General features: G+C 34.6%; 1 protein-coding gene across 1 annotated transcript in view; it reads right to left on the bottom strand.

Annotated features, from left to right (window-relative positions):
- C6 (complement C6) overlaps nucleotides 1-17,408 on the bottom strand; it is a 62,838-nt gene extending 45,430 nt beyond the window's left edge. The window contains exons 1-4 of the mRNA XM_003759914.4: nucleotides 17,224-17,408; nucleotides 10,666-10,832; nucleotides 6,499-6,655; nucleotides 4,304-4,448 (exon numbers count right to left, since the gene is read on the bottom strand). Coding sequence (XP_003759962.1) covers nucleotides 4,304-4,448; nucleotides 6,499-6,655; nucleotides 10,666-10,808 — 445 coding nt within the window. The 5' untranslated portion in view covers nucleotides 10,809-10,832; nucleotides 17,224-17,408. The remainder of the gene's footprint in view (nucleotides 1-4,303; nucleotides 4,449-6,498; nucleotides 6,656-10,665; nucleotides 10,833-17,223) is intronic.
- Between the last annotated feature and the right edge of the window lie 925 nt (nucleotides 17,409-18,333).

Below are 18,333 nucleotides of genomic sequence, written 5' to 3' on the forward strand. Positions count from 1 at the left end.
CATTTTGAAATGAGAAATATGAAAAGTTAGCATGCCATAGTGGACAGGGAACTAGTCAGATTCTGGAAGATATGGGTTTAAATTTTTGTCTCTGACAAATACATATGTGGCCATAGACAAGTCACTCAGTTTCTTAATATCCCAGGCAATTATGTACGCAGAGTATATAGAGGTCCGAGAACCTGGGGCAAATTCATGTGAGGGTAGATGGACGTGTTCTTCCAGAGAGTTTGGTCTGTCATTCTGCTGGGATTGAAAGTGAAAAGGAAGGCTGCTCAGAAAGAGATGTTCTACTTAAAACTGTAATTTTAGGGGAAAGAGGGCAGCTCTCTATCCCTTGCTCCTCAGATATCAGATGTCTGATTCAAGGTCTTAGCTGTCCTGGTCTCATAATGCCTTCATCGATAAATCTATGAATTATAAATGAAATATTGGTCTGAAAAAGTTAAAGGAATTTCAACATAAGTCGTTCCCTATAGCTAGGAAATCTCAGGTCAAGAGCACTTTCCTACACACACACAAACACAAAAAAAAGAAATATATTTTTGGCAAAAAAGATAACTAAAAGATTGAGGGACTTTTTTAACAAAAAGTTTTAATTTATGGTTTCTGTCAAGTTGATAGAAAACCCTGATGTTAACTCTTTTAGAAAGAAAAAACAGAATATGATTGTGATTATATCAAAATGCAAATGAAATTGTATAAGCCTTGACATCTTGAGCCATTATCCCTGCTCTAGCACTTACTAACTCTGTGACTATAGGCAAGCTTCTTCTGTTCTCTAGACTTCATTTTATTCAATTAAAAAATGAAGATAATATATCATAATAAGCTAATAACTAGCATTTACATCATGTACACTTTGTGCCGGTAACTGTGCTAAGTACTTTACAATGATTGTTCCATTTGGTCCCCACAACAACCTTGGCAATTTGGTGCTATTGTTAAGTTCATTTTACAGATGGGGAAACTGAGGCAAATGAAGGTTGTTTTTTTTTTAAGTGACTTGTCCAGAGTCACACAGCTTCCAGATGTTTGAGACAGGCCTCAGGTACTCTTGACTCCAAGATCAGCATTCCATCCACTGAACCATCCTGCTCTTAATATTAATCATAAGGATGTTGTGGTATGTATTTTGAACTGTGAGATGTTATATAGGTATCAATTATCTGGCAGAGATATGAACTGAATGGTTTGTGTAGAGTCATCACCAATGATGTCTTGTAGGTAGTAAGATTAAGATTTTAGAATCCTCATAAAAATACAAGAAATTCCATCCATTGAATAGCCCAGGTGCTAACTAATGACTAATTCTATAGTTTTTTTTTAAAAGGTTATTTCAAGTAGGCAGAGATTAAGGATGAAAAGAGCGCATTTGGAGAGAATTTATCCTGTGGAAAAAATGTCAGGAAGAATGATGCAGAATAAAAGCATAATTATCACCAATTGAAGGCCAAACCATGGGGCTGGAACCCCTACATTACAGGGAACATATGCCCTCTAAGAATTCACATCAAGTTCAACTATGATAGATTTAGTTCTTCTCAGAAATATATTGATCTAAGACGATTCCAATAAACTTGGGATGGAAAATACCATCTGCATCCATACAAAGAATTATGGAGACTAAATACAGATTGAAGTATATTATTTTCACCTTTTTTGTTTGCTTTTTGGTGTTTTTTCCTTTTCTTTTACAACATGACATATGAAAATATGTTTAAAATTATTGTACAGGACAAAGAATTCACACCAATAAATTGGGTGGTACAGTTGAAAACACCTAACTTTCTCATATTAACTCATTATAGATTTGTCGATGAAGGCATTTAAAAATTTTTGTGAACCTGCTTATATAATTGATTTAAATAATCTCTCAAAATGGTGAAGGAGAAAGCATTTATTAAACACCTACTATTATGTCCTTGGTACTATGTTAAGCACTTTTCAAATATCACATTTAATCTTCACAAGAAGCTCTAGAATTAAGTATTATTATTATTATTATTAGCCTCATTTTACTATTGAGGGAATTGAGGCAGACAGAGGTTCACACAGTTTTTAAGTGTCTGGGATGGGATTTAACCTCAAGGCTTCCTGATGCCCAGCCCTCTCTTGACTGTACCACCCACTTACTTCTAATGATGATACATTTAATTTGCTTATTATTTGCTATGTCAAGAAGTATTTCTTTGATTTTTTAAAAATAAGTGTGCTGAATGACATTTGTGCTATAAATTATAGTATTATTGAGTTGCCTGGAGAAACAAAAGAGTTAAATGACTTTCTCAGGTTCAGAGAGCCAGTTTGCATCTATGGAGAGACTTGAATCTGGTCTTCCTGAGCCTTGAACAGCTCTGTATCTACCATGTCATGTTGTCTCAATTCCTCATTATTTGTCAAAAATAATCTTTTAAGGGAAAGGGACCTGTATGTGCCAAAATGTTTGTGGCAGCCCTGTTTGTAGTGGCTAGAAACTAGAAAACGAGGGGATGCCCATCAATTGGAGAATGGTTGGGTAAATTATGGTATATGAATGTTATGGAATATTATTGTTCTGTAAGAAATGACCAGCAGGATGAATGCAGAGAGGCTTGGAGAGACTAACATGAACTGATGCTAAGTGAAATGAGCAGAACCAGGTCATTATATACCTCAACAACGATACTGTATGAGGATGTATTCTGATGGAAGTGGATTTCTTTGACAAAGAGAAGATCTAACTCAGTTTCAATTGATCAAGGATGGACAGAAGCAGCTACACCCAAAGAAAGAACACTGGGAAATGAATGTAAACTGTTTGCATTTTTATTTTTCTTCCCGGGTTATTTTTACCTTCTGAATCCAATTCTCCCTGTGCAACAAGAGAACTGTTTGGTTCTGCACACATATATTGTATCTAGGATATACTGCGACCTATTTAACAGGACTGCTTGCCATCTGGGGGAGGGGGTGAAGGGGGAGAGGGGAAGAATCGGAACAAAAGTGAGTGCAAGGGATAATGTTGTAAAAAATTACCTTGGCATGGGTTCTGTCGATAAAAAATTATTTAAAAAAATCTTTTTAAGCTTCAAAAACTGCTTTATGTTTCTAACATTCCTAGGTTAAGTGATCTGTTTCTTACTCTATATTCTTGTTATCCTTCCTTCCCTTTCATGGATTTCCATTGAATTCCAACACAAACTTAAAAGTATTGAAGGGGTATATTAAATTGATTACTATTTTAAAATTATCCCCTAGAGGAAGAGATATGTGTGATTAAATAATTATATACATATATAAATCAAATAACAAAATTCTTTTTAAATGAATATAGAAGAACTTGGAGAAGATTTACAGTGTGGAGAATTTTCAGTTATGAAAGGGACAGTAAATGATTTGCCCAGCATCATACAGTTATTGGCATCACATTTGAATTCAGATCTTCCTAATTAATTCCACAACCAGCACCATATTTACTGTGCTACTTACTGATACTAGTGTTCACATACTTCATGGACAAGTTAATTAACCTCCCAGGGTCTTTGTAATATTATAAATCAGAGAGAAATCATAGATCTCTGTCTGTAGAAGGATTTTCTACATGAAGTATTCTCTACACCAACAAAATCATAGTTTCAGACCCATTTTCCCCATCAAAAAACAAACACAGATTTTATATACCAAATAAATGTTCATCAGAGTAGTCACCTTGGGAAGTCATGCATTTATTTCAGTGACATTTCCATTGTACAAGTCATTTCTAGATTGTTTATTTTTTAATTGCCTTCATGGTTAGTTTATAATCCACACAAGATAATCAGTCATGTTGTTTTCTAAAACACCATATATTTAGTATTCTTGTGTGCCTGCAGTTTTTTTTAAACTTACAACAAAGTTTTCAAATCACTTTATTAATCTGATGGCTTTTCTTCCACCCATCTCCTAATTTCTGATTACCCAGATGTGACCTATAAATAGGAGCACATCTTTTATGTCAATCTTGTCTTCCTCCTCCTCCTTTCCTTGGTCTGCCTCATTGGGCAATATCACAAGAAGTGATTTGGCCTTGAAACATGTTATGTAAAAGAATCAGGAAGCCTGAACAAGATGATTATAACCTGAAAGCTTCCATTTAACACATGAACACCTTGGTAATCAGTAGGATATTGCAGTGGGGATATTTTTTTGTTTGCATTAAGAATTTTTTTCAAATGTGATCAAGACTTCTGACAGATTACATTTATAAAAAGTAAACTGGAATGATTTTTATTAGGTCTATTTCTCTAAGCTAGCAATAACATCAGGAAGAAAAGTACATTACCACTGTCACACTTGAATTTGTTCTTGCAATCAATGTCTTCTATATAGCACAATTTTGTTGGATAACATTTTCTGGATGCCACCAGCTGCTCCATACATGGCTGTCCCCCAAATTGTGAGGGACGCAAGAGGGATCGCACTCGAAACTGAAAGGGAAGCAGAGGATTATGAGGGACTCTGTTTATCGCCTAAATCCCAAAGTATTGTATCACTTGCTCACTGGGGCAGTATGATTCCAAAGAATTATTAGTCCATATATTTGAGCTCTTAATCCTTAACAGGTCAGTGACTTCTTAAGACATTAAGAAAACTGTTTTCTCACTGTGACTCAGTTTCTTCATAAATTAAAGTGGTAATGATAACTTTGTGAGAAAAGCGAGTTATGAAATGAGGAGACCTGAGTTCCCTGGATAACTACTGAAATTGGCTTTACTTCATGTCTGTCATGATTTCATGGCTTCCATGGAAATAGTATTCACAGAAAGGCAATGAAGGGGAGAAGAACAATGAAAATGGTGTCAGAAAAACCTGGATTCTTATCCCAGCTTTGCTACCTACTAACTGTATGACTGTAGGTAAGTCACTTACCCTTTCTGTCATTCAGTTTCCTCATCTATAAAATGAAGAGGTTGAACTCTTAGAAGTCCCTTTCTGTCTTGCAAATCATGGTGCCAATCTAAGCTCTGTCACTAACTTTTTGTTGTTTGTTTTTTGTTATTTAGACATTTGGGATTAAGTGACTTACCTAGGGTCACACAAATAGAAAGTATTGTATCTAAGATTGGATTTCAATTCAGGTCCTCCTGGCTTCAGGGCCAATACTCTATCTACCATGCCATATAGCTACCCTTACCCCTAACTATTTGTGGGCAAGTGATGAAACATTTTAATGCCTCAGTTTACTCATCTGCAGAATGAAAAAGTTGCATCTATAAGATTCCTTTCAGTCTAAAGTCCTTTGATTATACAGCAGAACAAATTGTACATAGTTATCGAGTTTTCTAACCATGTAAAGCATTGTGCAAGATAATGCTAATTTTCTCCTGTCTTATGAATATCATGAGCTTATAAATAGTAAAATAAACTTTATAGTTCTTTGGAAGAAAGGCAGAGGAAAAAAGTCCTTTTGCCATTCCTTATATTGAACTGATTCTGTATTATTTTTATAATGCAATCTGGTTATAGTATAGAATATCTTTAATATATTGTTATATATAGCCTCTTTACTAATATTTCATATTCATATTTCATATTAAATATTTTTTATGTTGGTACTCATTTGGGACATTGGTCTATGGTTTCCTTTCTTTGCTTTGTCTCCTATGGTTTAAGCGTCAATATCATATTTGTATTATAGAGGGAGTTGGGAATGATTCCCTTTTTAAAAATTTCTATGAACATTATATATTGTTATAGTTCATTGTTCTTTGAATGTTTGATAGAATTTCCTTGTAAATTGATCTGGTTCTGGGTTTTTTCCCCATTTGGGAACTTATTTGTAGGTTGATTAATTTGTTTTATTTTACATTATATTAAAATTTTAAATAATACATTTCTTTTTCTGCTAATCTTAAATTTTTATATTTTGTTAAATATTCATCTATTTCCTCTCATTTTTCAGTCTTATTAACATGTGATTGGCCAAAATAGTTTCTAATTTCTTTTTTTTACATTTTCAATTGTGAATTCTCATGTAATTTTAAATAAAATTTGGTTTCCCTTTATCTTTAAATCAGATTGGCTATTTATTTTGTTAGACAAAATGATTTTTTTTGCCAAGTCTTAAATGATCAATTCATTCTTCTTTTTGTTGTTATCTAGAGATATTATTTTTCTTGAAGAGCTGCTTTTATCATTATCTATGGTACCTTTAAGTATATAATAATTTCTCTATTTATCTTTCCTATCTGTATGTTTTGTGATAGCGTGATTGCTATCCTTGATTTTTTTTATTGTTAAAAACATAAGTTATTTTAAGTACTTAACTATTTTAACTATTTAAATTTTTATGTTTCAAATGTAAGCAGTTTTTTGAGCCTCAGTTTTTCATCTACACCATTAAGAGGTTAGGTTCAAAGGCCCCTAAAATAATTTCTATTTTGAAGTCTATAATCCTGTGGTCCTTTTAAACTCATTTGTTGTCTCAATAAATCAATTCTTCCTTACTCCAGTTCACTGCAAATCATCTACACATACCTGTTTTTTGAGACAAGGGTCACATTCAGACCATGGTCCAAAGTCACTCAGTTGACAGTTGATAGGACACACTTGCTGATTGCAGGCCCTGGATTCGCTCTTTGAACACAGCCTATCACAGTAGTTTTTTTCATAATATTCATCTTGAATTATTTGTCTGAAGCCAGGAAAACAATAGCAATAATAACTTCACTTAGACTGAGTCTATTCATTGGATACCATCTTTTGGAAATCAAAAGTGAAAAAAAAATAACAGAACTCTTTTCTCATGTTGTTTTTATTAATGATTTTTTGAAAATAGCTCTGAAACATCAGGCTTTAATAAAATTCACTGGGATTCAAATGAAGATGCTTGATTATGCCTTTTAACCCAAACTACTCTGGCTCTCTTTGGTTGGCCAATAATACCAAACCTTACTTGCTTATTGTTTGAGTTTTGATGGATCAGAGTGAGTGCCAATAGCAATTATTTCTGTTCTGACTGGAAACTCTGAGGTCTTCCTCTCTTAGACAGATTCTTTTGTGAAGGCAAATTAGGTCATTCTTTGCCTTTGTTCTCACCTAGTCTTTGTTTATTTTATTTACAGGTGTTGCCCCAGACAGACTTAGATTAAAAAGGCCAAGATTTGCCACTGCACCTGGGGCCATTACCAGTCATCCTGACCTGTGTCTTGCCACCAGACTCTGATTACTGTGGAAAGGCTAATGACTTTTCACAACTCTATCTCATTCAAATCCAATTCACTTACAAGTTAAGATGTCACCTTCCTGATGTCATTGGTCCTCTGAGAATAAAGGACAAACAACAACAGCAGACAATAGTCTCTTGGAGGAGATGGCAATCAAGTCACATAATTTTTAGGAAAAAAGGAAAGTACATGGGGAGGCAAGAAGGGAATAAGATAGAATTAACCAATGGCATTTCTATAGAGGAGTTAAAAGGAAAATGATAATGGAATGGAAAATTGTGGTTTCTTCTTAGATTGTAACAGACCTATCTGTATCATTTGTCGAATGATGTCTTAGTGTTAGTGGACAGAAATTTATGAATTCCAGCTTCCTGAGAAATTAGTGGGACTTTAAGTTAGAGGGATAGAAATCTTCCCCGAGTGGTGTTAGTCTTCCTACATAGGAAATGGAGATAACACTATTTGCGTAAATCTAATTTATGCCTTCCATTGGTCCAGGCCTTTCTATTTTCTAAAATTCTCTTACCTACAGTTGTAAGAGAAATAATATTCTTTTGAATAAGAAGACTTGAATTTGCATTCTTGACTTTATCACTTACTAATTATGCAATAATGGAATAGCCATTTAAATTTTTTTTGATTTTTCAATTTCTCATTGGTAAATCACAGATTATAATGCCTGAACTATCAACCTCACAGGCTTAACATTTTTTTAAAGCACATTTGGTATGCAGAGCTCTATTCCAAAACCTGGGAAAGAAATAAAATCCAAATAATTCATGGTTTATGCCCTCATGGACGTTGCTATCAAAGTGAATAAGACATAAGCATATATAATATTCACAAATATTAGTTAATATAAATATGAGAAGTACAGACAATGTGGAGTATTAGGTGAGTAAGCAGCAAGGATTTATTAAATGCTTACTGAAGGTCAGGAATTATGTTAAAATCTAAAGATTCAACAACAAAACTAAAAAAATGTCATTTGTCAATGAATTTATATTCTAATCAAGCAGAAAATATGTACAGCTATAAGTATATGTAGGACAGCTAAAAACAATAGCTAGCATTTCTATAGTATTGATTATCATTAAGTGCTTTACAAATATTATTTCATTTGATTCTCATAACAACTCTGGGAGGTGGGTGCTATTTCTATCTCAATTGTACTATTGAAGAAACTGAGGCAAACAAATGTCATTTACCCAAGTCATATAACTAGTAAGTGTCTAAGGCTAGATATGAATTCAATGCTTTCTGACTCTTGACATATCAGATACAAAATAACCTCACAGAGGAGTTTGTGCAGAAAGTTACACTTGATCTGAATTGTGAAGGAAAGCAAGAGTTCTAAGAGAACGGGAGCTGAGGAGGCAGAGCATTCCAGGCATAGGCTGGCTACAGCTAGCTTAAAGGCATGGAAATGAGAAATGGAGAATCAATCATGAAGAACAGCAAATAGACCATTGTGGCTAAATGATAGAGAGCAGAGAGGGCAGGTAATGGGTAAGATAACTGGAAAGGTAAAAAAGAGGTCAGATTGTAAAGATGTGTGAGTGTCAAATGGAGTTTATATTTAATCTTATAGGCAATAAGAAAATGTAAAACTATTGAGGGCATCTAGATAGTACAACAATTAGGAAAGTTCTTTTTCCTGAGTTCAGATCCAGCCTCAGACACTAGCCAGCTGTGTGACCCTGGCTAGTCAATTAATCCTGTTTGCCTCAGTTTCCTCATCTGTAAAACGAGCTGGAAAAAGCAAAAGCAAATCACTTTGTATCTTTGTCAAGAAAACCCCAAATGGTGTCAATTAATCGTTAAACATGGCTGAAACAGCTGGACAAATAAGCAAAAATCTATTGAGTAAAGACATCATATGGTCAAACCTGAACTTTAGGGGTTTAAGGATTAGGTAGGAATTTACTGGATAGCTATCATATAGACACTGCTTAGAAACAAATATGGAGGATGTTATTATTCTTTGATTCTTAGCACAATTTTATAAGGTAGGCAGGTTAGTATTTCTATTATGTAGGTAGGAGGAGGGAATTGGCATTCAGAGAGATAAAATCCCTTGCTGATGACTAAGAGCTCATTTCTTTTCTTCTGATGCTTGGGACCACTCTTCTATATTGCTTTGAAGTACTTTCAAGCTGGATCATGTAAATTGGTGAACCATTGTCTCTTTGTCTGTTTCACAAAGTGATCTGGAAATGTTCTTCTCTCCTCAAGTAACTGAGAGCTCATACAATGATGCTTTCACTACTTCAGACCATTAGCACACAATTTAGGATATTATTGTCACACATTTCTTAAATTATTACTAATAAGTGACTTAAATAGGAAATAGATGAAAATGCTGAGGAGTGTAAGAGATGTTAACTACTAATAAAGGTCTGGGCAATTCAAAGTCATAATAATTAGGATAATTAGGAGAGCTGTGCCTAAGTTTTGACTTAGTTTGTCATTAGTTTGCTATGTGACCTAGGAAAAAAATCACTTAATCTCTATTAACCTCACTTTTTTCATTTGCAAAATGAAATGGTTGGATTAGATAATCTCAAAAATCCCATATAATAATAGTAACATTACTAACAAGAAAAAAAAAAAAGAAGAAAGGGAAGAGGGAGGATACTATCCCTATTTTACAGATGAAAACTTGAAGCACAGAAATGCTAAATAATAATAATAAGCATAACATTTCTTTTTTGTTTGTTTTTTTTGGTCTGAGGCAATTGGGTTTAAGTCATTTGCTTAGGGGTCACACAGCTAGGAAGTGTTAAAATGTCTGAGACCAGATTTGAACTCAGGTCCTACTGACTTCAGGGATGGTACACAATCCACTGTACCACCTAGCTGCCCCCATAACATTTCTAAAACACTTTCTATATGCCAGACATTGGGATAAGCACTTACAGTTATTATCTCATTTGATTCTCTTAACAATTCTGGGAAGTCAGTGCTATTATTATCTTCATTATATAGAAAATGAAACTGGGAGAAAGAGGAAAAGGAGAAAGGGGAGCAGGGGAAGAAGGGGAAGAAGAAAAAGAAAGAAGAAGAAAAAGAAGAGAAAGAAAGAGGAGGAGGAGAAGGAGCAACTAGAAGAAGAGGAGGAGAAGAAGGAGAAGGGGAAGTAGGAAGAGGAGGAGGAAGAAGAAGAGGAAGAGGAAGAAGGAAGAAGGAAGGAAGAGGAAGAGAAGGAAGAGGAAGAAGAAGAAGAAGATCCTTTTTAAGGATGGTAAGATGGTGAAATTAATTTTATCTCTAGGGCCTAAACCTGTGCCTTGTACAAAATAGCTATTTGGTCAATGTTCAATTGAATTGAATCAATGAGTGAGGTTTTATGATGAGTATTCATTTTTAGGTACCTCATACTCCCTATTTCCTTGTAATTCTATGGAATTTCTGATTATTGGCTTCAGTTTTCATGAATTCCCAAAGAATGAAAAAGTAGTCAAATAGTCACACCCACCTCTCTCTGCTCTGGATTCCATAATTGCAGGAACTTGAACAACTGGACCAGGGACTCCATGGATACTTTTCACAGTAACAGGCCTGGTTTCCACCAATCAGGACACTCAATAGGATAGTGTATAATAATATGTTCTGGTTCATATTCCAGAGTGTTACCTAATGATTCTGGATAACATAATACAGTGAAGACTAGTCAATTAACATTTACTGTATAACTAGTATGTGTCAAAGACTAGAAAAAGCATTGGAAATATTATCCCCTCTTTACAGGTGAAGAATTTGAAGCACATAGAGGTTAAATTATAATAATGATAACATTTCAAAAGCACTTTGTGCCAGATACTGGGCTAAGCACATTACAATTATTAGCTTATTAGATCCTCATAATAACCCTGGGAGGTAGGCGCTATTGTCTTCATTTTATAAAAAAGTAAAGTCAGATAAACAAGGTTATATGACTTTTCCAGCATCATACAGATAGCAAGTGTCTGTGGCCAGATTTGAACTGAAGTCTTGCAATCTCCTTGTCCAGCACTTTATATGCTGCATCCTCTAGCTCCACTTTTCACTTTACTTGCAGTTGAGATTTTTAATATTTGGTGTCTGCCCCGTTAAGAAGTGAGCTAATTGAGAATGGAACCATCTTACTTTTCTAATTGTATCCCTACTTAGTACACTGCTTTGCACATACTAAATACTTAATAAAATCCATTTTCATTTATTTATTCTTAGAGTTTCAGAGCTAAATCTGGTCCAGAGAGACTGCTAATTGATCTCCTCCAGGGAAGATAAAACCCACATAATCACTGCTGAGAACCCATTATATTTTTGAAGCTTTTAGGGGAGGACATTCCCATTGCAGGACAGTATATACCTGGTTTTAGGACTTTTGATCTGAACTATCCAGTATCAACAGGCATTGCCAGGATGGCAAAAGTCACTGATCTTCTGAACTTCATGGGATAAACTACAAAGCTTGCAAAACTTTAGTTTTCCCCATCCCCCCCTTTTTTTTTGGTTCTTCTGGAAACACTTGAAGTTGGATGACCCCAAGTACAGCTGTATAGTTTGCTTAACCCACATTTTGTGCAAATTAGGGAGGGAGAGGAAGGAGCAAAGGTTATTACCCTCTGGAACACGTTTTTTTTTTTTTTTTTTTACCAGTCAGCCTAAGACCAAAACCAATGATAACTGACTTATTCTTAGAGATCTAATCCAAACCCCTCATTTTAAAGATAAGGAAACAGAAGCTCATAGAAATGACTCATGATATAATTAGTAAGTAACAGAGTTGAAATTCAAACTCAGATCCCTTCATAACAAAGTCAGGCCATTTCTATTATACTAACATTAACAGACAGATATTACAATTAATCTAAAACTTAAAGCTCATCATCATCAATTCTAAGAATTGAATTTTGCCTTATCTGATGCGGAATTGTTGTGTTATTTAACTCAGTTGTTTCCATCTCTTCTGAAAAATAGATTTTACAGCAAAAGCTGGATATAGAGAATGAATTGTAGAGGGAGCATGACCCAGTGGTTTGAATGCATGGGAGGAAAACTTCAAATTCCACTTGTGATATATTATTTTATCTACTATTATTTTTCTGAATCTCAACTTTTTCATTTATAAAAAAGGAATTAGGAATACTATAGCAACTATCTCCCAGGACCATTGTGAGATTCAAGTGAGATAAGTATGAAAAGTCCTTTGTAAATTTTAAAATACATTATATGTGTTAAGATACTATTTTCTGTAACAAGATCAGTTTGCTGTTGTTAGCTTATTGGATGCAAGAAAAAAGTAGCATCCGTTAGGATGTTATCTCTTAAATGGTGGATTGTTTATTTCTTCTCTTTGAATCTTCAGTGTTAGGTTCTATATCTGGTGCATAGTAAGTATTTAATAGATGCTTGTTGATTTATTTCATAGATGTAGAGATTAAACCTATGATTTCACTGATATAAACAATTTTTAGATAAAGAATGTAACTCATCATTTTCTCTGCAAATTATAGTCTTCTGTTGTTGTATGGAATAGGGTAAGTGAATTTCCCAGGCTCATATAGCCAATATGTATAAAATTTGAACTCAGATTTTTTGACTCTAAAGCTGTCTGTCTATTTACTGTGACATGCTACTTATCTTAATTGACTTCATATTTAAGTTTAATGAGATTTGTGTTTCATCTTTTCTGGTTCAAGTTAGTATTCAGTTGACATTAAGAAGAACTACTTCCATAATCTGGCTCTAACTTATCTGCCTAGCATACTTTTATCCTATCTCCCTTCTTGAACTTTATATGAATGAAAAAGGAATTTTTGTTGTTGTTCAATTGTTTCAGGCATGTTCTACTCCTTATAACCTCATCTGGTGTTTTCTTAGCAAAGATACTGCAGTGGTTTGCCATTTCCTTCCCTAGCTCATTTTACAGATGGAAACTGAGGCAAACAGGAATATGTGACTTGCCCAGAGTCAAACAGCTAGGAAGTGTCTGAGACCAGATTTAAACTCAGGGGGATGAGTCTTCCTGACTTGGAAGGAAGGAGGAAGCATTTATTCACTTCTTAATAAGTGCCAAACCTTGGCCAAATGTTTTAGATAAAAAAAATGCAAAAGCAAAAAAAGTTTTTGATCTCAAAGGGCTTACATATTAAAAAGGTTGTTGATATTGAAAGAGGAGATATGATCAGGGTGTGGCATTTGGTCTGGAAATTTATAAGGAGGTTGATAAGGTTCAGAAAAGGAGTAGACTGACACAACCCATCCAGGAACAATGTAGAGTCCATTTGATCATAGTTTTATGTGTCTAAAACTAATAGGGAAAGAGGAGACAAAAAACTATGTGGCATGACAAGGGAGCTAGCAAAGAGATAGAAGAAGAATAATGAGTAAGGTGAAGCATAGTGGCCAGGAACATCCTGAAATAGTGGTCCAGGAGGAACAGTCACTAATCAAGAGGGCAACAGGTAGAAATTTCTCCAGGGCAAAAAAGATGATTCTCAGGGGGTGGGGGAAGATGGCCAAACTATATTAGTCACTTCCCCTTCAATGATATCAATGTCATTTCTTACTTCTGACCTATCCCTCATACCTAAAATCTATTCCTTCACAACTGCATCTGCTGGAATCTTTTTCTTTCATCAAAGTCTAATTCACTTGTTGTTCAGTCATGTCTGACTCTTCATGACCCTACTTAGGGTTCTCTTGCAAAGATACTGGAATGTTTTGCCATTTCCTTCTCTAGCTCATTTTACAGATGAGGAAACTGAGGCAAACAAGTTTAAGTGACTTGTTCAGGATCATATAGGTAATACATGTCTGAGGTCAGATATGAACTCGTGAAGATGACCCTCGCTGACTCCAGACCCAACACTTTATCCACTGGCTGCTAATAAGATCTAATTTAAGGATTATCTTTTCTATGAAGTTTTTCTTGAAAGCCCTGATCTTCCCAGAGGAAAGTGATTTATACCTCAGATTTTTTTTTATAATTTAGGCCTCTGCATTTTTTATACTTTCCCTAATATCATACTTGGTTTTTGTATGTAATTTATCTCCTTCATTAAATTGTAAGCTCAATTAGAGCAAGGACTGCCATCTTTTGAACTTTGTATGCTTAACAGCAGAAGTATCTTAAGCAAGGAGAGATTTATTAGCTACTATGCATGTATATGTACGTGTTTCTTTAAGGCTTGCAAAGTGTTTTACTTACATTATGTCATTTGATCATTGTACAAAACTATGAGGTAGGTACTATAACAATCTCCTTTGAGAAAACTGAAGCAGATGGAAGTTAAGCAACTTGGGTGGGGCACACAGATAGTAAACACCTGAGGCAGGATTTGAATCCATAGTTCGTTACTCCAGATCTAGCCCTCTGTCCACTATGCCTCCTAGCTGTTTCATTAATAAACATTTGATACTTATTTAATCAAACACATATTTAAATTAATATTTTAATAATATATATGTATATATAATATATGTAAAATAATATAAAATTTCTCTCCTTTGTAACACCAGGTACAGTTGATGAATTACGCATCCCCAGGTAGAAAGACTTGAGTTGAAATCTCATCTCAAATACTTACTAGCTATTTGATGGCGGACAAGTCACTTAATCTTGTCTGCCTCAGTTTCCTCATCTGTAAAATGAGCTGGAGAAGAAAATGGTAAAGCACTCCAGTATCTTTGCTAAGAAAATCCCAAATTGGGTAATTAAGAGTTGTACACAACTGAACAAGTACTATATATGTGTGTAGATATACATATATATATATATACATATACATACACACACATAAATATACACATACACAGAAAGAGAAATAAATAAATATATATATATAGCTTTACATGTAATAGCTTATATATAATATATAGCTTATATATAAGTAAATAAATATATAGCTTTAAATATAATAGCTTATATATAACATATAGCTTATATGTGATTATATATAATAAATAGCTCATACATATAAGTAAAAATACTTCATTTTATCCTTACAACAACCTGGGGAAATAGGGGCTATTATTATCTCCATTTACAGATGAGGAAGCAGATGAAGGATAAATGATTTGCTCAGAGCCACATAATCTGTAAATATCTAGGACAGGATTTGAACTCCTGTTTTGGCTGCAGATCAAAAGAGACAGCCTTTATATAGAGCATTAAGATTTGCTAAGCTCTCATAATTTTGAAATCACCAAATCTTCATGATAGCTTGGAAGGTAGGTACTGTTATCATCATTTTATCAATAAAGAAACAGAGATGGATAGATATTATCAAGTAGTGGTAGTGATAATAATAAAAATAATAACCAAGGTTGCCAGGTACTGTGCTAAACACTTTATAGTCATGATCTCATTTGATGCTCACAATAACCCTGGGAGCTAGGTATTATTATTATCTTTATTTAACAGATGAAGAAACTGAGGTAAGCAGAAGTTAAATAACTTGACTAGTATCCCATAGCTAATAAGTGTCAGAGGTAGGACTTGACTTCAGGACTTCCTATCCCAATGTCATCTTTCTATCCACTGCACCACCTAGTTGTTAAGTTTGTATCTTTCTGCCATCCACTATCTTATCCAGTAAGTCATCTTAGATTTGTGATCAATTTTGGTTGACCAAGCAGGAAAAATAAATCTAAAAATTAAACACACACACATCCCTTTTTTTGTTTGCCTGACAAATTTATTCATTGGGCAAGAAGAAAATATCTGCTAGTTTGCCTTCCCTATGTCTCCTGTAGGGAAAATGAGAAATGGTTCCTGTTTTCATGGAGCTTATGGTATACATACAGAAAAAGCTATTTTTTTTTTTTAAAAAAAAAGCATCTTGTAATTGCCATCAGCTTTTGCAAAGCTAAAGAGCAATCATGAAAAAATAGGCATATTTTATACCAATTGTTTTTAAACAAAATATCTCAAACGGAACTTTTGTACAATTCTTTCTCGTCTAGTTATTACTTTTCTTAGACAATTTGTGAGATGCTGCAAATTAATGTTAACTTCAAACATCTAATTTGATGGGGTGCTAATAAAATAGTTAATTAGGAGGTATCTCCTTATATAATATTTTGCTGTTGTGAGAAAGGGAAAATGTTTTATGTAAAAATAAAAAGATTTTATTAAAACCAAGATTTCCTACCTTCACTTTCCCATCCCCTGGCTACAAGTTTTCATTGTTGCAGTTCAGCAAACCATTAAATAGGCTTAGTTCTTCACATATTCTTCTCTAACAGATCTAAACATTTGATTTATCTTAAATTTCATATGGCACTTTGCATATAGATCAGCAACAGGCTGATCCCAGAGCACATCTCTCTGAAGAGTTGGGAAGGAAGTTAAAATAAGTACAAAACAAAGAAGAAAACTTGGTTAGAATATTCAGGTTTTTACAGAATTGTTCCAGTTTGCCATTCCAAATTCTCTTCAATTCCTTACAAAGCTCTGAAGACAAATTCCCAAGCTACCTCAGCTTTAAAAATAATAGGGAAACAGAAACCTATATAATATTTATTTGGAATATTTACTCACATGGCCACAAAGCAATCCTATTAAGTTGGACTTAAGAGTGGGTTTTAACTGGCTCCAGTCCCTGGTGTCCTTCTCTCCACCTCAGAATTTAGAGCTAGAAAGGAATTTATAAGAACTAGTCCTAGCACTTCATTTTACAGCTGAAGAAACTGAGGTTCAGAGAAATTTGCTACTTGGCCCAATTCAGACAATGAGTGAATAAGTAACAGAGCCTGAATTTAAGCCTGACTGACTCTAAAAACTGTTTTCTACATAACATTTTTGGGAGTAGAATTGCGATGTTTTCTTTTTTTTTTCTCTTCCCCCCCTCAATGATAAGGATCTGGTAAATGTTGCTAAGGATGGAGATTTCGGGTCCAGGTTTTGGGAGAAACCTGGGATTAAGCGATTTGTGTATTTTTCATTTAGAACCTCAGGTAAATCAGGCACCACAGTTTAAATGTGATGCTTGAAAAGTAACATATTTTTTAACCATCCTACACCTTAGAAGCCTGAGGAACTTACCTGATATTTCCTACGATTTAAGGCAAGTCCTTTCTTATTCTCTAGGGGTGTCCAAAGTGGCAGCTACCTTCAGGCCCATGTCCTTGTCCATAAAAAGGTTAAAGGTCTCCTGATAATCTTATGACTTAACAACATTTCACAAGATTGAAAGTGAAAGAATCCCCAGGGCCACTCACTTCGGGGCAGAATCCTGGGAAAGAAAAAACTAATGCTCAGGGCTTAAGCAATGATCAAAATAGCTGTGGCTGACTGCTAGCTAATATCCTCTAATGTCATCACTGGAGCTAAAATCCTTATCAGGAGGGCTGCCAAAACAGTCAACTGATTCCCTAAAACTCTTTAAAATTATCCACTCCAAATGCAGGAGTGACTCTAGTCATGGCATGGTCAGGGATGATTCAATTGCTGTTTGAATTATTCTATCTCTCTGGGAACCTGATCTGAGTGAAATGAAATATCATCGCAAAGGTCACAGATAACGATAACTGACATTAATAGAGCGCTTTGTAAAACTCATCTGATCCTCATAACAATTCTGTATCTCTATCAGTGTTATGAGGATGGTCCAGCAAAAGTATATTTTGTGGGGAAATTTGAAATAATAAAGAGAGGCTACTTTGGGAACAAGGAGAAATATAGAAGGTATGGAGTCAAAAGGAAGACAAATGATCAAGAGAAGCATCAAGGAAAACAAGCCCAGTCCCTACTGACTTTTGTAAGTTCTTGTCTGATCTTGTGTCTATCTGTCCAAGTGGATGATCTCTTGATGGTTATGCAAGGCACAATTGTGTTCTCGCTAAGAGACTCAAACAATTCCACAGGGTATTTATCTGATGGACTTCGTGGTTACAATCAATTGTAAACTATTTGCTGACCATAGTAACCTTTCCCTTCTGAGCCTTTCAAGAAAAAATGGAGCAGTAGTTGTGTCTCGTTGCCCCTGGGACTCACAGTTAATCAATAAATATTTAAGAGTCACCATGTACCAGGAACTGTACTAAGAACTAAGTCCTGGTTCTTAAGTTCTCAGACTCATGGGAGAAACAATATGAAAACAATTATGTACAAACAAGATCTAGCCAGAATAAATCGGGGATACCCAATAGCATT

Source organism: Sarcophilus harrisii, chromosome 1 (assembly GCF_902635505.1).
Source record: "Sarcophilus harrisii chromosome 1, mSarHar1.11, whole genome shotgun sequence".
Taxonomy (NCBI): Eukaryota; Metazoa; Chordata; class Mammalia; order Dasyuromorphia; family Dasyuridae; genus Sarcophilus; species Sarcophilus harrisii.